At 50.9% G+C, this 27,956-nt stretch overlaps 1 protein-coding gene across 6 annotated transcripts in view; it reads left to right on the forward strand.

Annotated features, from left to right (window-relative positions):
- Positions 1-27,956, forward strand: part of SDK1 (sidekick cell adhesion molecule 1) — a 963,824-nt gene that overhangs the window by 908,908 nt on the left and 26,960 nt on the right. For 3 of the 6 annotated variants that reach the window (XM_045387966.2, XM_065541579.1, XM_045387967.2), the window contains 4 exons: positions 6,260-6,421; positions 7,390-7,515; positions 20,177-20,341; positions 24,432-24,575. In XM_045387966.2, the coding sequence (XP_045243901.2) occupies positions 6,260-6,421; positions 7,390-7,515; positions 20,177-20,341; positions 24,432-24,575 (597 nt within the window). The remainder of the gene's footprint in view (positions 1-6,259; positions 6,422-7,389; positions 7,516-20,176; positions 20,342-24,431; positions 24,576-27,956) is intronic. The other 3 variants (XM_015447042.3, XM_074034313.1, XM_015447040.3) reach the window with 1 other exon arrangement.

The following is a 27,956-nucleotide window of genomic DNA, read 5'->3' on the forward strand; positions in this document are numbered from 1 at the left end:
GGGTATAATCACAGCGACAAGTGATGTTGGTTGAGCTCCCATCAGGCACTGTGCTAAGTACTTAATATCCGCTATCTCCAGATCCTCAGAACAGCTCTACGTTGTGATTGCAGCTTTTCTTCTCCTCCTGCAGACACAGAGATTGGGCTCAGAGCCACAGAGACGTTTGCCCAAGGCCTGCATTTCAAAAATGATGAAGAGGGTTGGGATTTGAACCCAGGTGTTCTGAGTCCAGAGCCAAGGCCTAAACTGCTCCATGGTGCATTAGAAAGCGTCTGGAGCACTTGTGTGTCTGAAAGTAAACGTGAAGGTGAACTTCAGAGATGGGGCGTGAGGAGGAGTCACTAAAGCATTTTATATTCTAGACAAATCATTGGCTGCACGGCCGAGTGTGGGGCCTGTCACGCCCCTGGATGACAACAGGTGGAGTCACTTTAGTCACACCCATTTTCGCCTCTTTTCACAAATAACAAGACCGTCCGTCACCAGCCTTGTCTCTTTTGTCTGTTGCAAAGGGCTGGTTCCTTCAGCCTGGATTTTCCTGGCTTTGCAACCAAGGCAACGTGCTGGGAGATTAGGGCGAGAGGGGATCAGCGCTGTCCTGCTTCGGGGCTCCTCCTCGGCTCTGCAGGGTGAGGGACGGCCAGGATCTCAGCAGAAACAGCTTCATCAGACCTCCCCGGGTATCAGGAAGAACAAGCCATGCAGACCCCCCACGTTTGGGCTTGTTGGGGGCTTGGGCACGTTCCAGACTTCTGATTCCTTCACGTCAGTCAAGCAGCGGATCCAGGTATGGGCTGCCCAGTGGTGCTAGTGACATGAGGCGTCCAGCCCCCACCCAACGGCCTTGTACAGCTGTCTCTAGACACGACACCTGGCTCTGACTAAGCCATGGGGTCCCCGCCGGGGTCTTTCCTGCCCTAACACCATCAGGCTGCTGGCACCATCTCCCGTGGTCTGACTCCAGCCGGGATGAGCCTGAGTGTGGCTGTAGGTTCCAGACCCCTCCTGGCTTCTCCCTCGGGCAGGACTCAGCAACCCTGTCCCCCCTGGCACCACCCAGGTGGAAGGCCCTGGCTCACCATGAATGCCAGCAGAACCTCGGGACCCTGGCACTCGCCTGCCTCCCCCGATGGTATTGGCCAGAACCCTGGCTCGCCGAGACAGTAATCGCAGGCCTGTCCAACGAGCCACATCCCACAGCCACACATGCCAAAAGAAGAATGTGGACCCAGAGAGGATGGCAGATCAGACTCACTGAGTCGGCATGTATCTCATCTGGGGGCCGGAGCAGTGGCCTCTGATGAAGATTCCCAATTGGTGGGTGGTGAAAGTAGAGCAGGCAGAGGTGGAGGGGCCCATTGCTCGCTTTTCCTGAGTCTGGGCCTGTGGGCGGAGTCTCCCCACACCGACTCTGCGCTGGGCTATGGGACTCGCTTTAGCCAGCGGGACAACAGCCGTTGTGAGGCAAGTGGATTCAAACGTGTTTGCACCTGGGAGGCACCCTGGTCCTCCTGCTGCCCTTGGAACCCAGCCACCATGTGAACACACCTGGGCTGGCCTCTGGGGCGACAGCCACCCATGTCCCAGCATGAGAGAGGGGCCACCTGGGCCAGCCAACCCCCGGTGAGACTCACTGTGTGACCGCAGACACACGCTGAGTCCAGTGCAGGCCAGCCCGGCCAAAGGACGGCCCCATGGGACCAGGAGCTGGTTCGGTGGTGGTGGTTTTGAGTCACTCGGTTCTGGAGTGGTTTGGTGCATGAGAGGTACAGCGAGTGAGGAGTCCATGCTGATCACGGAGCACCTGTTATGTGTTCTTACACAACAGTCAGAGTTGGGGTCCTGACTCTCCGCTGGGCACTCCCACTCATCCTCCCTACGCCCCACTCCTCACTGTGGGCCTATGAGGTAAGCGCTGCCAACCTCAGACCAGAGGAAGAAACTGAGGACTCCACAGAGACCACATGCCCTGCCCAGCCTCACACAGGGAGCAGGCAGTGGGCTTCAGACTCACTCCTATCCCCGTTCCTGCATTCTCTCTTCCTCCCAGCTGACTGCAGATTTCACAGTCAGCCTTGGCAGGATGGTGGTTCAGGAAGCACTCATCCTGGCGGCTGCTCTGCCTGCGGTGTTTGTGAGCTTCTTGGCCTGCTGGGGCTGGAGAAGGGAGGAAGTGAACTCTCTGTTGAATGTGAGAGGATGCCGGGATAGCGTGAAAAGGGCCACAACGCCCCACGATGGAGTGTGGCCAAGGGCAGGGTGGTTGAACAGAAAGCAATGACTAGGAAAAAGCAGAGCAGCTTCGTGCACCCCATGGAGGTCACACTGTGCAGCCCTTACCACCCTGCACCTCCACACCCGGACTGGCCTCGCCCCACGGCCGCTGCTCCCGCTCTCACCTGGAGGGGCTGCACTCCTGTCTGCTCCTCCCCGAGGTCCCCAGGAGACAGCTGTGCCTGCATGGGGGACTCGCTGAAAAATCCGGACCCTCACCCCTTCACTGTTGTATCAGGATTCCCCACGGGGAAGCACAAAAGCGGTAACTCGACCTCCCTGTGACTTTCAATATTTTACATGCTCATGGAGTCTGTGCGTGTCCCAGAGAAACGGTTGCAAACGCAGTGAAACATCAGGCGTCCTTGATTTGGGCTGGAATTATATTCACTTGCTGTGGTCGTGGTGGTTCTTTCAGAAAGACTGCCACGAAATGATCCGTATGTTTATATTTGTGTGTGTGTGTGTGTGTGTGTGTGTGTGTGTGAGAATTGCTAGCTACTTGAAGTATATTGTGAGGACAAAATATTTTAAAATGTGGTAAAGATAGTTACAAAGTAAACGGTGATCTCACCTGGTAGGGGCTCTGTGGGGTCCTCTGACCTCTTTCCATGCCTCCTCACCCAGAACCAGGGCTGTGCCTGGGGCAGACATCTGCAAACTCCTGGCCAGGCACTGACCGGTCAGCCCAAGGGAAGTAGAGGGCACAGCATTTACCCGGTACTAGCAGCTCCTCTAGTCACTCCACTGGGAACACAGTCGTAGCTCATCCTGTGTGCTGGGCAGAGCCCAGGGCTGTCCCCGTCACCTAGGGAACACTCCTGGAACCCCTGAGGCATCACATTGTCCAGAGCACCAGGCCACCTGGAGCACCACACCACCCAAAGCGCCACCCCACCCACAGCGTCACACCACCTGGAGCATCACACCACCCAGAGCACCACCCCACCCAGAGCGTCACGCCACCTGGAGCACCACACCACCCACAACATCACACCACCTGGAACACCAGGCCACCCAGGGCATCACACCACCTGGAGCATCACGCCACCCACAATATCACACCACCTAGAGCACCACACCACCCACAACATGCACCACCCCACCCGGAGCGTCCTCACCACCCGGAGCGTCACGCCACCTGGAGCACCAGGCCACCTGGAGCATCACACCATCTGGAGCACCACGACACCCAGAGCACTGCATCACCCAGAGTGCCACACCACCTGCACCAGGCCACCCGGAGCATCATACCACCTGGAGCACCACGCCATCTGGAGCACCACACCACCCAGAGCACCACACCACTCAGAGCACCACACCACCCAGAGTGCCACACCACTCAGAGCACTGCATTACCCAGAGTGCCACACCACCTGGAGCACCAGGCTTCCTAGAGCACCAGGTCACCTGGAGCAGCATAACGCCTAGAGTGCCAGGTCACCTAGAACACCAGGCCACCCAGAGCACCAGGCCACCCGGAGCACCAGGCCACCCAGAGCACCAGGCCAACCGGAGCACCAGGCCACCCAGAGCACCAGGCCACCCGGAGCACCAGGCTATTTGAGCACTGAGCCATGTGCTTGAGAATCCGATTTTATGGCAGAGCTATTTTCACATGTTTTAAAATGTTTTAAATGGTGGTGGTTTATGGGATTGTACCCTGAGGCTTTGTAGTGCAGGGCATGGTTTAAAAATTGATTAAATAAATACAATTCTGATACACCTGAGATGGGGAGAAGGCCAGCCTGGCTCTGCCTCCTGTTGGGATAGAATTTACAAAATCTGTTCATGGGTTTGGTTTTGCTCCAGGGAGAAGGAAGGCATTTTTAACAACAATGAAAACAAAACAAAACAAAAACAGTTGCTTCCTAGAATCACTTTACATTGGACAGGACCCAGTTTGTGTGCTGATGACAGTCACTGTGTGCACAAACTGTCATCCTCGTCACCTCTCTGAGCAGTGGAAGCTCAGAGTCAGGCTCTAGAAAACCCAGATTTGGAGGGTCACTCAAAAGTAGCCAAAATTGGCCCCAGGCATGGTGGCTCACGCCTGTAATCCCAGCACTTTGGGAGGCCGAGGTGGACGGATCACTTGAGGTCAGGAGTTCAAGACCAACCTGGCCAACATGGTGAAACTAAAAATATAAAAATTAGCATGGTGGCATGCACCTGTAATCCCAGCTGCTCATGAGGCTAAGGCAGGAGAATTGCTTGAACTCAGGAGGCAGAGGTTGCAGTGAACTGAGATCGCACCATTGTACTCCAGCCTGGGCAACAGAGTGAGACTCCATCTCAAAAAAAAAAAAAAAAAAGCAGCCAAAATTGCTCTGAAATAATTTGGAAGAAAATGATTTAGCTGAATACATGTTTGATGAAAGGAATAATATGAAAACACTGAACCAGCTAGAAGGTATTTTGGAGATTTTTAGGATAAGGGAAACTTGCTTTGATGAAAGATGGACCTGTTTTGTAGTAGGAAGGCACTTTGTTCTCTTCTGAAGTGGAGGTGACCGGGATATTCCAGGTGCTGACTAGAAGCACATGGCCCTCCTGCACCAAGGGCAGCTGTTTCTCAGGGCTGACAGCAGGAGGGCAGGGCTGGGCAGGTGGACCCAGGATGGTGGGTGCCACTCACCAAGGGCAGGTCTTCTCAGAGATGCTCCTTGGAAAATGAGCTCTGCCAGTCGGTCCATCCTGGAAGTACCATATCCTGATATCCTCCTCTAAGAGCTGCCTGGTAGAGATAAATCTATTGAAAGTTCTGAGAAGTCTGACAGTTGAGAGAACTTGTCTAACTTTTTTTTTTTTTAATGCATCATTTTCAAACTTGTTTAACCAAAGAACTTTATTTTTCCTTCTGGAAAATGCTGCATATGTGAAATTTTCAGTATTTATCCTCTCTCCCAAAATGTGAAATCTCCATTTTCTATTTCTAGGTAATACAACCAGCAAGACTTTTGCATGATCACTTGTTTATAACGTCACATAGGTTTGAGTACTTTTGTCTCTTATGTTGCCATCGTCCTCTAAATCAAGGCATCAATACTTGTAGTGAAAAATTAATTTTTTTAATCCTTGCTTCAAGGTCCACAGATAAAGTTCTGATGACTCATTTGAGGCCCGTAGGCCACAAGCTGGCCAACCCAGGCAGGCTGCAGCCTCCTCGTGGGGTCTAACTAGATGGAGTATCTTCCTAGGTCTTGTATACGCTCCCTGTATGAATCTGTTCTCACACTGCTAATAAAGACATACTTGAGACTGGCTAATTTATAAAGGAAGGAGGTTTAATGGACTCACAGTTCCACACGGCTGGGGAGGCCTCACAATCATAGTGGAAGGCAAAGGAGAAGCAAAGTCACGTCTGACATGGTGGCAGGCAAGAGAGCGTGTGCGGGGAACCTCCCATTTATAAAACCACCAGATCTCATGAGACTTATTCACTACCACAAGAACAGAATGGGAGAAATTGCCCCCATGATTCAGTTATCTCCCCTGGGTCCCACCCTTGACACCTGGGGATTATTACAATTCAAGGTGAGATTTGGGTGGGGACACAGCCAAACCCTATCACTCCCCTCCCTCGTGACTGTGTCCGGAAGCTTGCAGTCTTTGCACAACTCAGAGCTAAGTGGGAAGGGATGTTCCCCGGAGTGTCCAACCTGGAGACTGGCAGGACCGCCGCCCCCCACCCCACCCAGCTCCTCCCTCACACCATTCCTGAGATAGCAGCCTCCCCCTTTTGTGTTGTAAGCCTCAGTTCTTTTCTTTGTCAGCACCCACTTATCAAGCTTAAGCTCTAATTACACTTATCTGTGCTGAAAATTGGCTATTATCACCACGTAAACTCCTCCTAATTGTAAGAAATACTTCCTTAGCAAACTGCGGGGACCGCTTTCCTTGTTATCACAACAGAACAGACGGTGCACAGTTGCTTCTCCAGGCTGAACCCCCTTCTTTCCTTTGCCTCTGGCGGCTGCAGGGGTGAGCAAGGTGGTGACTGTGGAAGTGAGAGGGAACTGGCAGCGCTGGCTGAAGGTGCGGGACCTCACCAAGGGGGTGACCTATTTCTTCCGTGTCCAAGCGCGGACCATCACCTACGGGCCTGAGCTCCAAGCCAACGTCACAGCCGGGCCAGCCGAGGGTAAGTGGGACTCCAGGGGCAGATGATGTCAGTTGCAACCTTAGCCTCCCGTCTCCTGCTTCACTGAGCTGGGAGCCGTCTACATGCTCAGCAAGGAGATGCAGGTGGCCGAGAGCTGGCATCAAATCGGTGATGTCTGGGGAACATGGACGTCTTCAAAAGCATGTGTCAACATGGACTTTGCAGGTGGACTTGTTACATCCGTGAGCAAATTCTTAAATACTAAGGATGTAAAGTTTTAGTTTTTTTTTTTTTTTTTGGAGAAATCTTAAGAGAAAAATAACTGAATTTGGCATTTGAAATAAATCAGAACATTTTAAAGTTTTCCAGGTCATGGGGAAGAAGCATGTAACTTCCCGCTTACCCAACTGTTCTGCCCTTTGTTTAAAGACAGGAAGGCGTGGGCGGCAGAACTGGCGTTCAGGGAGTGCCGCTTAGTCCCAGGCACAGTGTGGGGCGCCCTGCATGCACCAGCTCTTTCAGGCCCTCTTCAGTTTTTTTGTTGTTGTTGTTTGTTTTTTGAAACAGGGTCTCACTCTGTCACCCAGGCTGGAGTGTCGTGGCATGATCACGGCTCACTGCAGCCTCAACCTCCCCGGGCTCAAGTGATCCTCCTGCCTCAGCCTCCCAAGTAACGGGGCTACAGGCATGCATAACCACACCTGGCTAATTTTTTTGTATCTTGTAGAGACAGGTTTTCGCCATGTTGCCCAGGCTGGTCTCAAACTCCTGGGCTCAAGCGATCCATCTGTCTCAGCCTCCCAAACTGCTGGGATTACAGGCGTGAGCCACCACGCCTGGCCTTGCCTCCGTGTTTTTAAGATGAAAAACCACGGCTGTGTGAGGCTAAGTAACCTGCTCAGACACTCTGCAGCCTCGACCAGTCTGACCCACACTGTGAAATCTTACACAGTGGGATGTGAGCCCCCCGGGGCTGATGCCTCACCTCTCTTTTCTTTATCCCGCAGGGTCCCCAGGCTCGCCTAGAGATGTCCTGGTCACCAAGTCTGCCTCTGAACTGACACTGCAGTGGACTGAGGGACACTCCGGTGACACACCCACCACAGGCTACGTCATCGAGGCCCGGCCCTCAGGTAGGGTGGCAGGCCCCACAAACGGGGTCTCAGTCCAGCTGACGGCGATGCTTCTAAGACTGTGGCTGGGGCTTCCATCACTTTCTCTTTCAGCATTTCCCCCCAACAAAGCTGAGACCAACAGGGCAGTTTTGCTGAAAGAAGATGTTCATGGCTCACTTAACTCCCCCCAGTTTTCATAGTCACAGCTGTGCCGTTCACCTTAAGGGCATTCGATTTGGGATGTTTTAGCCCCAGGACGCTTACTTAGGATGATAACGGTTATTCCTAGAAACAGGTGAATGAGAACTTAGGGACATTAAAAGGCATTTTTGAACTCATCTGTGAGTGTTTTCAGGGACTCATGTCAGGGTTCTAAATGTTTGCAGCCGAGATGGAAAGCGTCGTGCTTGTTTCTGATAATACGAAGATTCTTATTAACAGCGAAAGCGACACATCGTTTGCTTCATTTTTTTAGGCTTCCGAAAATGAGGTCTAAGATCCATTTCCAGCCCTATTCACCAGCAGAATTTGTTTCACCCTTCCTTCCATTTGCCTTTAATAACTGAGGATGGGCATTATTGGGAAATGAGTTTCTGATCGGGTGCGTCGGATATGACTGCTGGGAGCTAGAGGGTATCACCTAACACGGAGAGCACGGAACAGCTCCAATATGACCTTCAGATGGTTGCACAGTTAATCATGAACATCTGAGCATGAAAATATGTGATGTGTCAGGCACACTATTCAGGAAGCGAGCCATCAAACCCTGCCTGCCAGAGGGACCACGGTGCTCGGAACTGCTTTAGTCTAATATTTAAAGAGGCTGTTAGACCAAGAGGAAAGACCCCAAAGGTACCTCTGTCACTGTGTCAGGACACTCATTCCCTCCTCCCCCACCAAATTGCTTTTGAAAGATTATTAGTTACAAGTGCCTTCTAGAAACTTCTTTATTTTATTATTTATTATTATTTTTTTGAGACGGAGTCTCACTCTGTCACCCAGGCTGGAGTGCAATGGCGCAATCTCAGCTCCCTGCAACCTCCGCCTCCCGGGTTCAAGCAATTCTCCTGCGTCAGCCTCCCGAGTAGCTGGGATTACAGGCACCCACCATCATGCCCGGCTAATTTTTGTATTTTTAGTAGAGAGGGGGTTTCACCATGTTGGCCAGGCTGGTCTCAAACTCCTGACCTCAAGTGATCTCCCCACCTCGGCCTCCCAAAGTGATGGGATTACAGGCCTGAGCCACCACACCCGGCCTCCTTCTAGAAACTTCTAAGGAGAAATTTATTGCCTACGTGTGAAAAAGCCAAAGGCAATATGAACATTTCTTTGACCCAAGAACTCGGAAATCCAGACGTGCTGCCCTGGGGGACCCTGAGAGTATCTTTTGAGCAGGGTGTCTGTCCTGTTGCGGAAACAGAGGGTCCTGAGTTGGTGAAGGATGTGAGTTGAGCAGTGGTCACTGCCTGTAAAAGCCCATGGCCCCTTGCACAGCCAGCTGGACCTTTACTAATGACTTTGATTCAAGAACACTTTCAGAGATTGACAGGAGCTGAGATGTGTGGGGTCTGGGGCCAAATTGAGGCTTTGTGGCGGCCAAGAGGGAGGGGGCCAGTGACAGGGAGCAGCCCAGACTTAAGAAACCACTTCAGACACTTTCCTCCCCATATCCAGGGAAAGCACTGATTTCTTCATCAACTTTTCCAGTCTGGGTGACAGGGCAAGACTCCGTCTGCCTGTAATCCGAGTACTTTGGGAGGCCAAGGCGGGCGGATCATGAGGTCAGGAGATCGAGACCATCCTGGCTAACACGGTGAAACCCCGTCTCTACCAAAAATACAAAAAAAAAATTAGCCAGGCATGGTGGCGGGTGCCTGTAGTCCCAGCTACTCAGGAGGCTGAGGCAGGAGAATGGCGTGAACCCGGGAGGTAGAGCTTGCAGTGAGCCAAGATGGTGCTACCTCACTCCAGCCTGGGCGATACAGCAAGACTCTGTCTCCAAAAAGAAGTTTCTAGAAGACACTTGTAACTAATAATCTTTCAAAAGCAATTTGGTGGGGGAGGAGGGAACCAGTGCCCTGACACAGTGACAGATGTAACAAATAGAATTCAGGAGATCCGTGAGCTTGGATGGGGGAAAATACACATTTTCTTTTCACTGATCTCTAACTGGAATTTGGAATTTCCTTTAACTATGGATGCAGGCCCATTCGTTATCCAGGGCTGCTGTAGCAAAGTCCCACAAACTAGGTGGCCTCCACAACAGACATGGGTTGTCTCATGGTTTTGGAGGCTGGAAGCCCACAGTCAAGGTGGCAGCAGGGCGGGCTCCTCCTGAGGCTGTGAGGGAGGATCTGTTTCCTGTAACCTCTCCCCCAGCTTCTGTTGGTTATGGGCCATCCTGGGTGATCCGGGGCTGACAGGTGCTTCATCCACCTCTGCCTTCATCTTCCCATGGTGATCTCCCTGTATGTGTGTCTGCGTCTCGGTTTTATGTTTTATGAGGATGCCAGTCACACTAGACTGGGAACCCACCTACTCCAGCAGGACTTCATCCTAACTAATTACATCCGCAACTACCCTATTTCCAAATAAGCTCATTCGGAGGTATTGGGGGTTAGGACTTCAACATATGAATTTGCAGTGGGGGGCAGGGACATAATTCTACGCATAATAGTAGCTAAGAAACCACATAACTCATAGCAGGACCTGTGACACTTCCAGCAATACTTTCATATGACCTCCCAGCCATTGCAGATATTTCATGACGCTATTTGGACGTGTCCTTACGTTTAAATCACAGTCATTTGTAGACTCTCTGCTGGACCTTGTCAACCAATGAGCCCATGAAGCATAGACTTTTGAGTTGCGCTGGGATAACGGTGGCCGCAGGTCACCGAAATCCAGCTCTTCACGTGTCTTCCAAGGAACCACGTCACCAAACAAGTTAGTGCAGAGAAAACCACCCATAATCCGTGCCTCCAGCATTACCTGGAAACACGGGTTCCCAGGAACCTGCAGGTGCCTCCAGGTGATCGTAGGCATTACCAGTTGTATGACTCCGTTCTCACGTTGCCATAAAGAAGTGTCTGAGACTGAGTAATTTATAAAGAAAAAAAGTTTAATGGGCTCATGGTTCTGCAGGCTGTACAGGAAACATGGTGGCTCTGCCTCTGGGGAGGCCCCAGGAAGCTTCCAACCATGGCAGAAAGTGAACAGGGAGCTGGCATGCCACATGGCTGGGACAAGAGGAAGAGAGTGAGTAGGGAGGTGCCACACACTTTTAAACAACCAGGTCTCATGAGAACTCACTCCCTATTTTGAGAACAGCACTAAAGGCGTGGTCCTAAAACCATTCATGAGAAACGCACCCCAGCGATCCAGGCACCTCCCACCAGGCCCCTCCCCCAACACTGGGGATGACAATTCAACTTGAGATTTGGGTGGGGACACAGAGCCAAACCATATCACCAGTAGAATTGGTTTCCTTTCCAATTTTACTTTATGTATCTACAACCATTCTGAGAAAGTGTCCTTGAGCCAACAGATCACCACAGGGACCCATGGCGCTGAGAGCAGATTAAGACGCCTGTAATCGCAGCACTTTGGGAAGCCGAGGTGGGCAGATCACTTGAGGTCAGGAGTTCCAGTCCAGCCTGACCAACATGGAGAAACCCCATCTCTACTAAAAATAGAAAAAAAATTAGCCTGGTGTGGTGGCACGCACCTATAGTCCCAGCTACTCAGGAAGCTGAGGCAGGAGAATTGCTTGAATCCAGAAGGCAGAGGTTGCAGTGAGCTGAGATCACGCCACTGCACTCCAGCCTGGGCAACAGAGCAAGACTCTATCTCAAAAAAAAAAAAAGACACCTGTACCAGAAAACTACAGAAGGGCCTGGCTACGAAACTTCCTTCTCCATGAACGCCTGCCTCCTTGACTAGAGATTATGGATCCCAGCAGACGGGTGGCTGTCACAGGGCCACAGAAGGAGGCATTCTGGATCTCAACGGCATCACTGCCCGTGTCCCAGCTGTGAGGTTGCAACACGGTTTTGCAGGATGTTACCACTGGGGGACATTGGGTAAAAGATGCACAGACTTGCCCTCCGTTGTTTCTTACAACCACTTGGGACTCTTCACCTATCTCAAAATGATTTGTTTAGCTTAAAGTAATCATTTAAAAAGCCACGGTGTCCATCCTTCCCCAGCCTGCTCGGCCAAGCACACCAATGTGTCTTTGAGCACTCTGGGGCGGGAGACCAGCCTGTGGGATGGGGCGGCACCAGCCAGACATGGGTGCCTGGGCTTAGCCTCTTAACGCTGTGAACACGTCTCGGCATTTTAAGGAGCCCTTGACCTTCTCCTCAGGTTCTCTTTTTTTTTTTTTTTTTCCCGAGACGGAGTTTAGCTCTGTCGCCCAGACTGGAGTGCGGTGGTGCGATCTCAGCCCACTGCAAGCTCCGCCCCCCGGGTTCACGCCATTCTCCTGCCTCAGCCTCCCGGGTAGCTGGGACTGCAGGCGCCCGCCACCACGCCTGGCTAATTTTTTTTTTTTTTTTTGTATTTTTAGTAGAGACGGGGTTTCAAGGTGTTAGCCAGGATGGTCTCGATCTCCTGACCTCGTGATCCACCCGTCTTGGCCTCCCAAAGTGCTGGGATTACAGGCGTGAGCCACCACGCCCGGCAATCTCCTCAGGTTCTCATATGCTGCCCCGCCTGCCATCACGAAGGGAACAGGATGCCCGTTGGTTACTGGGGCAGCCCAGGGAGCCTGGCAGGCCGTGCGGATAAGATGCAGTTGGCGTGTCGGGGAGGGCTTCACACTGGGCCCACGCCTCAGAGGGGCTTGCCCGAACATGGAGAAGCTTCTGAAGTCAGCTGAGTCTGAGCTCAGCAGGGTTGGGCCAGAGCGTGGAAACTGACCCATGGGGGACCAAGACGTGACAACAGACCTAACAAGAAGATGCCGGCTTTTTCGGCGAGGGCTGAAGATCCTGCACTTACTTCTGCTTGGCTGCTCAACATTCGAAAACAGGTCACCAACGATCTCCCCTTTCGGGTCATGAAGGGAACCCAAGCGGGCCGCGAGACCCGTGGTCTTTCGTGGGAAGTTGAGAAAGACGCCCCCTCCCTTCTATGACTAAGGCCAGCAGCAGCTCAGGCAAATGAAACGCTTTATGGATTGTCAATATTTAAACACCTTGCCGGTACCTGAGGGCTTTGGATCTCAGCTGTCATCCATTACAGGCCTCATTACACAAAACATTAAATGCTGTGTCATCTCATTTTCCCATTGAAGCTCCCTAGTAAGCTGTTCTCCAGGCGGGGTGTGGTTTGCTCCAGGTGCAATGAATGGGCCCCGTTTTGTATTGGGAGGGGCCACACAAGGGCCCTCACTGCTGGGTATCTGGGAGATGGGCACTCAGTGCCAGGCAGCCCCGCTGGCCCAGGTAGTCGTCTCGGCCTGATGTCTATCCAGCTGAGTCTCTACCTTGCCCCTGGGAGACAAGACACTCATCAGCTTTGTTGCTTTGGAGAGGGCGGCCAGCGGGCCTGGGCAGCCCGGGCAGATGGCAGTGGAGCGTCCTGCCCTCCCATCCCCATCCTTCCTTCCACCCCTACACATTCTACTGCATAGCGCCTGTTGCTGTGGCCATGTGGAGACACAACTGAACAGCAGCTAATGAAATTAGCACCAGGCTAAAGCACAGATCCCCTCTTATTCCTGGAGAGGGCGCTCCGCAAGTGTGAGCCCAAGGACACCGCCATCAGCTTCCGCCAGCACAGCCTGGCCGACACGTTCCTTTCTCTGGCTGTGCATAAGTTTCCTCCAAATCGGTGTTGCAAAGCTCCCTGGAAGGCACTGGAAACTATGCACTGGGCATATGCAGATGATTTATTTACACAGATTATTCTAAGGCATTTTACTGTTTAGATCATGAAGTCTAATTTACATATTTACACAATAGACTGGAATGACACTAAAGGAACTATAAATATATTTTCCTCTCCAAAGCAGCCATGAAATACATATTTAGAAAGTACCCAATGCAGGCAGACATTGTATTGCTTTTTTTTTTTTTTTCCTCAAATAATGTGTGTAGCCCAGAGATGAGGGCTGGCGGCTGGAGGACAGGTCCCGTGCCTGATGGGGACACCCCCCAGCTGGAGGCCTGGACCACTGTCCACTGGTAATCCCCTGAGGGCTTCCCAGTTCCCTCCCCATTGATTTTGTTCAATTTCAGTCTTTGGCAACGGGGAGTTTTCAAGTGAATAAGGAAGAAAATCAGTATTTCTCTGAAGGTTTGACATCCACAGATGTTCCAAGTCAGCAGGTTCAGCAAGAGGGGCTGCCGCCGTGGCTCTGACGATGCCACGGTCCCCTCACGCACTGCTTGCCTTTCTCATAAGCGCATTTCTGACAGCTTGTCAGACCGGTTTCCCACTCTTTCCTGGGGTCAGCCCGCAACACAGGCTGTCTTTCTTCCTCATCTTAACATGCAGTGCATTTTGCCTCCTGCCTTGAATGAGGATCCAATGGAAGGTAACTGTCTATTTTTAAAATCAGATGTATTTAGACTCGTGTTTAAGCCCCACCTCCTTCAGTAAAATTTCTAACCCGGATTGACCATTTATACAAAGAGAAATGGCAGTATTTAAGAAATAAACAACCGACAGGCTTGCATTTGCTCTGAGCTGCAGGCTGACAGTCAAGTGGTTGGTTGTGTGAGTGCGTGGAACCAGAAATCTCGGGCGGTGAATGACAGTTTCATTCAGCATGGAGACCCTGTTTAATTGTCCATGAAATCAAACTTTTGTATTGGCATGACGTCGGCCCTAATACCTGCAGCACACAGCTCCGTTCTGGGCATCGGAGGGATAAATTGAGTGCAAACCCTTGGACGTGCTGCGCTGGGCTCCGGATCAGTTCAGAAAAGAGGTGATCATGTTGCCGGGTGTATTAGGACATTGTCTTCGAACAGATGTGCCTCCTACCGCTTGGGCGGGGGAGATGCTGGCAACAGAAACTAACAGCTGACTCATTCTGTCGGCCGGGGACAAGCATGGATGGATAGCAGAACCTATTTATACGGAAAAGATTTCTTTTTTCAAGGACTTCGATATTAGCCGCTTACTTCCCTTGTTTAAGTGAACAAATCACACCATAAAAAATGAAGATGCATAGTTTATATTCTTTAAAGAAAAGCCACCTCAATGGGGAGCTGAATGGGCTCTTGCTGTTTCCCACTCAGCCTTCCTTCTGAGGTGGACAGGATTAGAGGTTGTGGTGACAGTGTGGCTTCTTTAGGAGTATTTTGCAAAGTCCCTTTCTCAGTGGCTTCCCACTTTCTTAGTGGTATTTATCCAATGGTGCTTCAGTAACAAGAGTCCAGGAAGGTGTTCTTTCGGGCAGCCGGGAAGGAAAGACCAAGCACAACAGACACGTGTGATTTGCAGTCACTCCACCGCGAGGGCACCTCCTCCTTCCACAGACATCAAGTGGCAGGTCCAGCCCAGAGGTGGACGTTGCCCCACAGGAAGTTCAAAGCCTGGGCCTCAGCAGGGGGCTCGATGCCTGTATCAGTCATTTTGGGGGATCAGTGATCTGGGGGTGTGGCTTTTCAGGGGTCACGACAGTTCTCTTCCAGCTGGGCACTGCTTTTCTTTTTTCTTTTTTTTTGAAACAGTCTCACTGTGTTACCCAGGCTGGACTGCAGTGGTGCAATCTCAGCTCACTGCAACGTCTACCTCCTGGGATCAAGCGATTCTCCTGCCTCAGCCTCCTGAGTAGCTGGCATTGCAGGCACATGCCACTGTGCCCAGCTAATTTTTGTATTTTTAGTAGAGACAGGGTTTCACCATGTTGGTCAGGCTGGTCTTGAACTCCTGACCTCATGATCTGTCTACCTTAGTCTCCCAAAGTACTGGGATTATAAGCGTGAGCCACCGTGCCTGGCCCTTGCTTTTCCTGCAATGGCAGCACAGCTCGTTCAGTGGGGAAGAGAAACCAGGCTGGCTCTTCTAGACATCCTAGAGGGCTGAGCCTAGCCTGGGTGATTGACAAGCGGCTGACTGTGTGCCCAGAATTGCCTTTAAAAGGGATGAGGCCCTGCTGTCCTCTCGAGTGTTGATTGAGATGGAAATCCAGGCACTGGGGACTGTCCAGAGCATGGAAAAATCAGTTGCACAAATCTCATTTTTGCTAATAGTTCTGTAATGTTATTTTCCCCCTAATTTGTAGAGATACTTTTCTCCATCATTGATTTATTGAGATATTTAACAACGTAATACAAATGAGAAAAATAATCCACAGTTGAGAAACAGAGTGGATGCCTTACCAGCTGCCAGATTTTTTTCTTACCCACTCGTGATCATGGTGTAAATATTAGTACAAGATAAGTAGCCCGGTGAATTATAGCTCTAGTGGAATATATGCTAATTTGGGAAAGGCAGAATTAAGCAGAATAAAAAAGGGAGCATTTTCTTCTGTTAATTCAGAAGGAAATTCTCGGTATGACATTCCCCCTCCCCCAACATTTTTGAGTGTAAATGGATTGCTAAATAAATTGTTCTGCGTTAAGATTCTGTATCAATATTTTAAAATGTTATTATGAAAAATGTACACAATTCGTGGAGCTATGACAGAGCGCTTAAAATAAAATGTGGCCTTTAGGTGATGGTACAGGAAGGGAGAATCATTTTTTTTTCCTCAGGAGCAGGAAAGCATTACAGAAACATTAATGCAAAAGACATTCAGAGAATCCACTCCAGAGGTGTTCAGACCTTCTCAGAACGGTCTGAAGAAATCCTTCACTTTCTTAGTGCTTTAATTTCAATGGCTTTAAGCAACACCCAGTTTATGAGTCTGTATTTGATCTTTAGTGTCTATTACAACATAAATTTGCCTATCTTTTTAGAGGAAAAATACAATTCATTCAATATTTAAAGCCCTTAAAATACTGACTTGCTCATAGTAAGCAGTAAATAAAATAGTGGTGGTTGTTATTTATTGAAAGCCTGCTGTACTAGACCCTGAGAAAGGCCTTGGGATACAAAGAAGAATGGGGGGGTTGGGGGTGGGAAGGATGGGAGGATGGATGGAAGGAAAAATGGATGGATGATGGAAGGAAGGAAGGGTGGGTGGGCAGATGGATGGGTAGGTGGCTGAGTGGGTGGCTAGTGGGTGAGTGGATGGATAGAAGGAAGGAAGGAAGGAAGGAAGGAAGGAAGGAAGGAAGGAAAGAAGGAAGGAAGGAAGGAAGGGTGGGTGGATGGATGGGTAGGTAGATGAGTGGGTGGGTGGATGGATGGATGAATGGATAGATGGATGGATAGGTGGATTGGTGAGTGGGTGGATGAATGGATGGGTGGGTGGATAAATGAATGGATGAAAGGAAGGATGGATGGATGGATGGATGGCTAGAGGGAAGGGAAGGGAGGGCAGGGGAGGGGAGGGAAGGGGAGTGGAGGGCAGGGGAAAGGAAGAAGGGAGGGAGGGAAGGAAGGAAGGAAGGTAGGTTATATGGATGAGTGGAAGGAAGAAAGGAAAAATGGATGGATGGATGGATGGATGGATGGATGGATGGATGGATGGATGGTGGATGGAGAGAAGGAAGGAAGAATGGATGGATAATGGGTGGATGGATGATTACATGGGAGGATGGATCATGGAAAGATGTATGGAAGGATGGATGGATAGATGATAGCTGGAGGGAAGGCAGGAAGAATGGAATAGATGAATGGTTACGTGGATGGATGGGTGGCTGGATGGAAGGAAGGAAGAATGGAAGGGATGAATGGTTACATGGATGGATGGGTGGAGAGAAGGAAGGAAGAATGGATGGATAATGGGTGGATGGATGGTTACATGGGTGTAACCCATAATGGGTGAATGGATGGATCATGGAAAGATGGATGGAAGGATGGATGGATAGATGATAGCTGGAGGGAAGGAAGGAAGAATGGAATGGGTGAATGGTTACATGGATGGTTGGGTGGCTGGATGGATGGATGGATGGTGGATGGAGAGAAGGAAGGAAGAATGGATGGATAATGGATGGATGGATGGTTACATGGGAGGATGGATCATGGAAAGATGGATGGAAGGATGGATGGATAGATGATAGCTGGACGGAAGGCAAGAAGAATGGAATGGATGAATGGTTACATGGATGGATGGGTGCCTGGATGATGCTAAGCCTGATGGTGTGAACAGGCAGGTAAATGTGCAGATGGGCTTTAGAAGCCCATTGGTGGAAGCAGCCGTCCCTTCCTGGAACGTGGGGTGGGGTCGAGGTTGGCCTCAAAAAGATGAGGAAAGGACTCTTGATTTTCCACCATCCCCTGTCCACTGGCTGTGGGTAGCTCATTAGAACAGCAGTCAACAGCAGTCTCATCTGATTCCCTGATGGATGGCACAGGGCCTAACCAAAGAGTGGACAGCATTTGTGGATGAATAAGGGAGTGAGGCAGGGGAGGAGGGGGCAGCAGTTCCCCAGGCCAAGAGGAGGCCTGTGCAGAGTAAATGCAGAAGCCTTCCCTGACCATTCTTAAGCCAAACTCACGTACGACAATATAAACCACATACAACCAGCATAAACTACATACAGCCAGCAATCTGTGTGTGAACCTCAGCATCCTAGGAGGAAGAAGGTAGGCTTAGGCTCTGGCTTGCCATTCTGACACTATTAATGGTGATGAGCGTCTTGGTTAGAAATGGCTGTAAATGAGAATATTTAGAAATAATGGCCAGGCATAGTGGCTCACGCCTATAATTCCAGTACTTTGGGAGGCCAAGGCGGGCAGATGGCTAGAGTCTGGGAGTTCGAGCCCAGCCTGGGCAACATACAGAGGCCCTGTCACTACAAAAAATAAAAAATAAAAAATAACAACTTAGCCAGGCGTGGTGGCATGCACCTGTAGTCCCAGCTATTCAGGAGGCTGAGGCAGGAGAATCGCTTGAGTCCAGTAGTTCGAGGCTGCAGTAAGCTGTGATTGCACTACTGCACTCCAGCCTGTGTGGCCCTGTCTCAAAAAAAAAAAAAAAAAAAAAAAAGGAAAGGAGGAAGGGAGGAAGAAGAAAGAAAGAGTGAGAGAGAAAGCAAGCAGAGAGGGAGGGAGGGAGGGAAGATCAGTGTTACACTACTTTTCTGCCAGTGCAGAGATTTGTACCTTTCAAATCTCATTCGTGTCTACTCCTCGTTAACCTGTGACTGTAAGGACTTAGTCGGTGCAAATTCTAAATCCTCTGCAAATACAGACTGATACAATAGCAATTTTCTGCCTGTTTACTGTTGGGCTAATCCATCTGAGCGTACCTGGTGATTGCAGGTGGGTGATAAGGTTGGTTTCCGGAGCAGTCTCAGTGCCCATAAGGCAGTCAGCACGGGTACACACATATCCAAATGGGTTTTCCCTCACCAGATTTCCTGCTTTGTAAAAGGTCTCATACCTGAGCCTAGAAAAACAAATACAGTTCATGAAGGATTGCTACTTCAAATGAACATTTTGACCTCTGAGCCTACTTTTTTACCAAACAACCTCCTTAGAATTAAATTTATATTTTATTTCATAAACGCACGTGCAGCACTTACTATGTGTGAGGCACTGTCCTGAGCACTTTACAAATATTAACTTATTTAATCCTTGAAGCAAATCTATGACGAAGATGCCTTTGTTATCACCATTCTACAGGCAAGGGTCAGAGAGGTTCCGTTCTTTGTCTAAAGTCACACAGCTAATTGAATTGCTGGGGCCAGGCTTGGCAAAGAGGCTGTCTAGCTCCAGGCTCCATCAGCCCTTTCTGCCCTGATGTTATAGTGTCATAAGTTTTTTATTTCTTTTTTTCCTTTTTTCTTTTTATGTTGTAATGTGAAGTCATAACAATTGCAAAGTTCTTTTTTTGTTTGTTTTTTGAGATAGGGTCTCACTGTGTTGCCCAGGCTGGAGTGCAATGGCACAATCTCAGCTCACTGCAACCTCAACCTCCCAGGCTCAAGCCATCCTCCTGCTTCAGCCTCTTGAGTAGCTGGGACCACAGGTGCCTGCCACCATGCCTGGCTAATTTTTAAAATTGTGCGTATATATGATGTCTCCCTGTGTTGCCCAGGCTGGTCTCGAGCTCTGGGCTCAAGCAGTCCTGTAACCTCAGCCTCTCAAAGTACTGGGATTACAGGCATGAGCCACCATGCCCAGCTCGCCATGGTTTTTTATGACAGATCTCACTGATCACATTTCTTTTGCTCTGTGGCTGGAGAGATGCCTCAGAACCCAACTCATGTGCCTCTAACTTCCTCTCTATGTCTGATTTTAATTTTAAGTTTATTAATGGCTTTAATTTCAAGTGTATTCATGTTTTCCTATATGTGAGGTTTCCATACATACATGTATTTTACTGTGGTGAGATACACATAACCTAACATTTCCCACTGTGACCATTTCAAGTTCAGTAGCATTGAGCACACCGACACTGTTCTGCAACCAGCACACCATTCGTCTCCAGAGCACTCTTTGACTTGCAAAACTGAGACTCCATCCCCATTCAGCACTCATTCTGCATCCAGTGCCTCTGATGCCTCATCCAGGTCGCCACAAGCCGACCCACCGGGCAGGTGCGTGGGGCTCACACCTGGGAGTTCGAACTCCTAACTCTGCCCTCGCCTCCCCATCCCTCTTGCAGATGAAGGCTTATGGGACATGTTTGTGAAGGACATCCCACGGAGTGCCACATCCTACACCCTCAGCCTGGATAAGCTCCGGCAAGGCGTGACTTACGAGTTCCGGGTGGTGGCTGTGAACGAGGTGGGCTACGGGGAGCCCAGCAGCCCCTCCACGGCCGTGTCAGGTAGGCCCTCCCAGGGAGGTCTGTCTTCTTCTGAAGGACTAGAGGGAGAAATGGAGTCGAGGGGGACAAAGGGGACACGAACTTGCTGCTTTAGGTGTCTCCAGCTCGGTTGAGGTTCTGCTCAGAGAATATGCGGGCGGGGAGAGCAGTGTCAGTCTCCAACACCTCCCCAGTGCCACCCATCCTCCTGGGCAGCTCCCTGCTGCCCTCTGGCAGGACCCCAGGCCCCGGAGCCTCCCCCAGCACCACCAGCAAGGTCCCTTATGGGCTCTGTGTCCACGCTGTGCTCCAGCAATTCCTAATGTGTTTCCTCGTAGTTTTTAAAATCAGAGACACATGCAAGTGTCAGAGGCGTGAGCGTGAGTCACGCAGTGTCCCCTCTGCGGCAAAGGCATTCCCAAGGAAAGCAGAGCCCCGAGCCCCTCTATTAGCTGGTGCGTCCTTGCCGGGGAGCACATGTGATTTTGGAGGGACAAGAACCACCCCGGCAGCCATGGGTGAGCCCACGAGTGCCTGACAAGAGGTCATGTCTTCCCGGGGCCTCCCAGAGAGCCAGCGGAGGGGCTGGGGACAGTAGCTGCTCTGGGCACAAGGCGAGCAGTATCGCCGTCCCTGAGGATGGCGTGCAGGTGGAGGTACTGCCGCTCCCGGGCTGGGCGTTTCTTTGCGTGCTCGTCACTGTGAGGTGCTGCAGGCTCCAGAGGCCACCCTGGGTCCAGGACCAGGTCTGCTCTCGGGGGAGTGGCAGAGAAGGCCAGGGCAGGGCTTCCTCCCCCAGGGCAGCCGTGTTAGATGACAGATGTGTCTGCAGTCAGCAGTCACGGCAGGGGTTATGACCCACAGGGCGGGGGCCGTGACCTTGCCTGGGAATCAGGAAGGTGCCCGAAGCCTGCCACAGGGGAAGGGACACCTGCAGGAGGCAGAAGGTGGTGGAGAAAAAGTCCTGGTCATTGAAGAGCCGTGGGTGAGGGAGCTGGAGAGGGAGGGGCAGCAAAGCTGGTCCGTGGTCATGCCCCCCCGACCCCCCATGTGCCTAGGGACTGAACACTGGCTGTGCCTTAGGGTTGCTTGAGAAAGTTAAACACACACCCTCGCTGTCCCCTCACCCCAGACAGTGACTTCCGTAGCTCCAGGCATGACTTTCTTCACCACACGGTGATTCCGTTGTGCAGACCGGCTGCGAGCCAGGGCACTGGGGGTTCAGAGAGGGCTGGGCTGCATTTGAGGAGAGGGGCTCTCAGCAGCACGAAGGGCAGGGAGGCCTCGGGGTCGGGGCAGCAGAGCCTCAGCCAGAAGCCCCGGCAGGGCCAGCTCCATTGGTCCTCCTCCTGGGATCAGGAAGAAGCTGTTCCTCTCCTCTGCGTTAGAGCTGCTTGAGCTACTGACCGCACTTGTTGAAACTGAACTTAGCCTTCGTCCTTTGTGTGCTATGGGTTTGGAGGAAGGACCCTGTGCTCGCCTGTGGGTGAGCGTGGGCCCTAAGCCTGGTACGCTGGCCTGGGAACATGCTTGAATTCCGGGGTCACTCTGTGAGAGGGGCTGTGAGAAAGGGACCCAGAGAACCCCCTGATTTTTTTTTTTTTTTTTTTTTTTTTTTTTTTTGAGATGGAGTCTCGCTCTGTCTCCCAGGATGGAGTGCAATGGCACGATCTTGGCTCACTGCAACCTCCGCCTCCCGGGTTCAAGTGATTCTCCTGCCTCAGCTCCCAAGCAGCTGGGATTACAAGCATGTGCCACCACGCCCAGTTAATTTTTGTATTTTTAGTAGAGATGGGGTTTCACCCTGTTGGACAGGCTGGTCTCGAGCTCCTGATCTCAAGTGATCCGCCTGCCTTGGCCTCCCAAAGTGCTGGGATTACAGGAGTGAGTCACGGTGCCTGGCTGATCACTTAATTTTTTAATGAGTAAGATTTAGAAAAAGCACAGATTTCTCATTTCCCTAATTTTCATTATGAATATTTTAAATGTACCCCAAAGTAGAGAGAATGAAGAACCCCCAGCACCCCTCATCCCAATTCAGGGATCCAAGATTTGCTGCATGAGCTTTACCTGTGGAAATAGATACAGAGCAGTTCTACATGCCGGTTCCTCATGCAGAGCATGCACTCTGACCCCACTTCCCGGGGCCTGTGGCTCAGGCGTCTCTGACACTCCATCGCACGCAGAGCTGGCCTTGCTGTGAGCTGGACCGCACTGAGCTCATCGCATCCTTCAGGGAAGCCAGCAACCATCACCTACTGGCATCAGGACCAGGCCAGGCCCGGCAGCTGGGACGTCCTGCCCCATGTGAGAGTCGTCCAGAGCAGCCCGGCCTTTCTTTCCTGCCAGGTGCTAGGGCCAGGCCCACTCCGGGCCACTTGGCCGGTGGTGTCAGTGTGGCATCTGTCAGACTTGCTGTTGGAGTACTGAATGCACAGCCCGCAAACCCACTTCTGTCTTTTGGATTTAAAGCACCATCACCTCCTAAGGAGCCCTGTGAACCTGCCTTAACCAAAGCCGATTCCCTGCTTTTCTTCCTGGTGTGCACACATCCCCTATTCGTGAGATATAGGATAGAAGCTTCGGCTGGCTGTGTTTGGAAGGGTTCTGGCTGCTGGGGGCCAACACTTGGGCTTTGCCTGTAAGAGGCTTTGTGTTCTGAGGGCCTTCCAGTGCCACAGAACCCACTCCCCTTCCCGGCCCATAGAAGGCCCTGAATGGGACGCCGGGACCACCCAGCACCCATCAAGATACAATTGCCCGCTTTTCTGTTCTTAGCGAGCAGAATGAGACAGAAGGAAGAAGAGCATCCTTCAAAGCTGCCTTTAAATGCATTTTTTTCCATTCATTTCTCAGAAACACATCTAAAGAGAGGTCCAGTCATTCAGCTCGGTTTTGCTAGAGGCAGAAAATAAATAAAACACAGCCCCAGGCTTTAGGGGTTTGTGGTCTGCGAAGGGGCCAACAGGTAGAGAAATACACACAGTGCGTGTTTCCAGTGGGGGCTTCTGCACACATGCAGTCAGCAGGGGCAGGTCCTGGGGTGCTTTGTGGGCTCAGGGTTCACCCCGCGGCTGATGGGAACCACTGAGGATTTTAACAGGGGGGCAACTGATTTCTCTCTGAGGAAGATCTCTCTCAGGTGATGTAAAGGATGAATCTGAGCAAGACAGGAGGAGGTATAACAGGTGGAATGTGAGTGTCGTGTGCAGGCAGGAGGTGGTGATGGAGAAGGCAGGGGACCTGGAGCCGTCTTCTGGGATGTCCCAGCACCAGGAGAGAGAAGGACGTCCGGGCGCTTTGTTCTATCCTCTTTAACCCAGACAACGTTTTCGTTTGCTGGCTTGCTTGTTTTGTGGAGGCAGGGTCTTGTTCTGTCACCCAGGCTGGAGTGCAGTGGTGTGATCGTGGCTCACTACAGCCTCTACCTCCTGGGCTCAAGCGATCCTCCCATCTCAGCCTCCTGAGTAGCTGGGACCACAGGTGTGCCACCACACCTAGCTAATATTTTTAATGTTTTGTAGAGAAAGGAGTCTTGCTATGTTGCCCAGGCTGGTCTTGAACTCTTGGGCTTAAGCAATCCTCCCACCTCAGCCTTCCACAGTGCTGGGACTTCAGGCACATGCCTCTGTGCCTGGCTGGTTTTTGTTTGTTTGTTTGTTTGTTTGTTTGTTTTGTCTTTTGTTTGTTTGTGTTTTTAGAGATGGGATCTCGCTACATAGCACCGGATCAGGCAGTGTTTTTAAACGGATGAAAATAGGAGAGAGCAAGTAGGAAGGGCAGTTTTAGTGGGCACGGTCGGGGCAAGGGCAAAGATACTGAAGTCTCCAGGGCAGGGGCAGCTTGGAGGACAGAGGAGCCCTGAGCCTGATTCCACAGAAAAGGTGGCAGATGGGGGCTGCTGAATTCCCAAAGCCTGCTGAGGACCATGGGAGCCTCCTGAGCTTGTCCCATGGGAAAAGTCCACCGGCCCGGCTGGACAATGGTTTCCTCTCACCTGTAACCGGGAGTTATCCACCCCAGCCTTCCCCGCCACCCACGTGGCCCACGGGAGGTGACTGCAGCTGGAGTGTCTGCCCCACATCACTGTGTGTCCGTATCTTTTCCGCAGCTCAAGTGGAAGCCCCGTTCTACGAGGAGTGGTGGTTTCTCCTGGTGATGGCTCTGTCCAGCCTGATCGTCATCCTGCTGGTGGTGTTCGCCCTTGTCCTGCACGGGCAGAATAAGAAGTACAAGAACTGCAGCACAGGTGCAGGTCCGGCCCCTTCCTCGCATGTCCCACGATGCTACTCAGCCAAAACACAATGTTCGTTCTCTCGTGGATCTGCCGGGCCAGTGTCCGCTTTTCCATTTCATTTGCCTGTAGGTGCTGAGAGAGACGCAATAGGTTTTCTTTCTGGGGGCAGCCAGGCACAGCCCGGGGAGCGCTCTACGCCTCGGGACCCAGATGCTGACCCTGCCTGCCCTCAGATTAGCTATATGTCTTGGATAAGGGTGTATGAGTCATCCAGCCTCAGAGATCCCCACTCTGTACCTTTGTTCAAATGCAATTGCTTTTTTTTTTTTTTTCTTTTGAGACAGTCTCACTCTGTCACCCAAGTTGGAGTGCAATGGCACAATCTCGGCTCACAGCAACCTTCGTCTCCAGGATTCAAGTGATTCTCCTGCCTCAGCCTCCTGAGGAGCTGGAATTATAGGCACCCGCCACCACGCCTGGCTAATTTTTGTATTTGTAGTAGAGACAGGGTTTCACCATGTTGGCCAGGCCTGGTCTCGAACTCCTGACCTCGGGTGATCCGCCCGCCTCAGCCTCCCAAAGTGTGAGACTACAGACGTGAGCCATCACGCCCGGTCTAATCACATTTTTTAATACTATTAGAAAGCCAGGTGTGTCTGGGCATGGTGGCTTATGCCTGTAATCCTAGCACTTTGGGAGGCTGAGGCTGAGGATCACCTGGGCCTGGGAGATCCAGGTTGCAGTAAGCCATGATCACACCACTGTACTCAGCCTGGGCAACAAAGCAAGATCCTGTCTCTCTTTTTTTTTTTTTTTAATTTGAGACAGAGTTTCGCTCTTGTTGCCCAGGCTGGAATGCAGTGGCCCAATCTCGGCTCACCGCAACCTCCTCCTTCCAGGTTCAAGCAATTCTCCTGCCTCAGCCTCCCCAATAGCTGAGATTACAGGCATGCACCTCCACGCCTGGCTAATTCTGTATTTTTAGTAGAGATGGGGTTTCTCCATGGTGGTCAGGCTGGCCTCGAACTCCTGACCTCAGGTGATCCAACCACCTCAGCCTCCTGAAGTACTGGAATTACAGGTGTGAGCTGCCATGCCCTGCTGAGATCCTGTCTCTTATTTAAAAAAAGTATAAAGTGTTAAACAGGTGGCATATTGTACTATGCAATATTATAAACACAGTGACTGGGGCACACCTCAGATGTTGATGTTTTGCTGTGGCTCACAGACTATCACGGAAGCATCTCCATGGGATAGTTCTTCTCACCCATTGCAGCTTGAACCTCGCCTATGTCTGTGGCCCACCTCTGAGACCTCTGAGGCCCAGAGCAGAGCTGTGTCTCCAGCAGAGCAGGCATTCGGTTAATAAGCATTTATTGCTGAATGAATCACTATCATTAGAGAAAGGAACAAATGAACATAGGGTAAAGCCAACCACAGAGAGCACAGACCTTGTAACTCCATTTACATGAAGGCCAGGAATACCCACAGTGAATGGAAGTTTCCAGGTTTGCCTGTTGGTGGAGAGGTATAAACAGGGAAGATGCATGAGAGCGCCTCACAGGTGCTAAACATGCTCTGTCTCTCCACGTGGACGGTGGTTACATTCACAATCATAAAGCATCATTCTGCCACTTAAGATTAGCATAGCTTGTGCATTTGATTATCCTCAATTTTAAAAACCTCATCATTATCAATGAGGCCACTTCTCTGGATAACCAGAATGTAACTGAGTGCTAGACCGCAGCCTGTGTCTTGTTTCTTAAATAGAGACGGGGTTCGCCATGTTGGCCAGGCTGGTCTCAAACCCCAGGGCTCAAGTGATCCTCCCACCTCAGCCTCCCAAAGTGCTGGGATTACAGGAGTGAGCCACGCACGGCACCTGGCCTATGGCCTGTTTTGATCCCACAGAGCATCTACCAGAGCTGTAGCTGAGCCCAAGCACGTGGTCACTTCTGTGATATCGCCACTACCACTGGGCCAGACCTCCTCCTGAGCCCAGCTCATTCGTTGGAGGTTTTCCCATCCACTGGGTCTTCTCTTTTTGGAAAGGCAGATCCCTGATGAGCTATTCTTTAAAAAAAGGAGCTGGCTACATTAGCCCTGTTGGCCAAGGAGCTAGGCAGAGTAGGTTCCTGACCCCGGCCACAAGTCCCACCATCCTTGTGCCAAAGGGGTTAAAAAAAACCAGGCACCTAAAATGCCTCCCTATTTGCTTCTATAATGTTAAGCAATTCATCCCTCCAAGAAAGGATTTATTTTTTTCTGTATAAATTCACTTCTAACAAGTGTTCGTAAATCAGATTTTATTCCTGTGGGATTTACAATGTATGAATGGCGTGTCATTTTCCTGAGTTAATGCTATTACAGAATCCTGTGTCTGGTGCATAGAAAATCTCCCTGCTTTTCACTCTCCTCCTCCATCTGGAAAACAGACTTGAAAACGCAGATCTGACCTGCAGCTTCCCATGCTCAGCCGCACCCTGCAGTATTAACTTAGCATCATAATTGAAGCCTGGAAAAAATAATACTTATCTACCAGAATGTCTCCCATCCTGCTCAGGAGACATTGCAAAACTTAAACCTCCGCGGTGACAGCCTCACTCGACACCCCTTCCTGCGTGTGCTCCTTATCCTCCCATCCTCATCTGAATTCCTTTCTGATCTTGGTTTCCACCTGCTCACCACTCGTCATCCCAAATCCCCTCTCCCAGGCAAGCCCATCTTTCATTTTCTGCGCTGTGTTCTTCCGTTACACACAGATAGAGCATTAAGGTTTAAGGCACGTCAAAGGGGGGCCAGGTCCCAGCAGAGAGGAGACTCTTGGGGTTTAGAAATGCCAACACACTTAGCAAATACCTGCCAAGCCCCTGGTATGTGTGTAGGTGCTGTCCTGAGGGCTGGCGGGGCACCAGGGAGCATGGTGGACTTAAGGCTGTACCTCAAAGCAAATATGCGTGAGAAACAGAGGTCACTTTATGTGGTCAGGGAGGTCCTCTCTGGTCTCAGGGCATTTGAGCTGTGATCTGCAGGAAGGGTTAAGAAGCCCGGAAAATACTGGAAGAAGGTGCTTCCAGCAAGAGGGAGAGCCCCGAGAGAGAAACCCGTGTTAGGGAGGAGCTGAGGGCTGGAAGATGACGTGGGGTTTGGCAGGGTGGACAGACCAGGCCAAGCTTGGGGACGGCTTGGAGGCCTCGGACTTTCCTGCAGAATGAGATGGCAAAATCTAGTGGAATTTTTTTTTATGTTGTTTGGTTTTTCAAAACTTTATTCATTTGCTCTGTTAATATATTTTAGAATATGTTTTGCTATATATTTGTAAATTTACTGTTTTTTAAAGTGTACGGTTCAGTGGTGAATGCACAGATATGTGCAGTTGTGACCACAGTCAATTCTAGA

The sequence above is a fragment of the Macaca fascicularis genome, chromosome 3 (genome assembly GCF_037993035.2).
Source record: "Macaca fascicularis isolate 582-1 chromosome 3, T2T-MFA8v1.1".
NCBI lineage: Eukaryota > Metazoa > Chordata > Mammalia > Primates > Cercopithecidae > Macaca > Macaca fascicularis.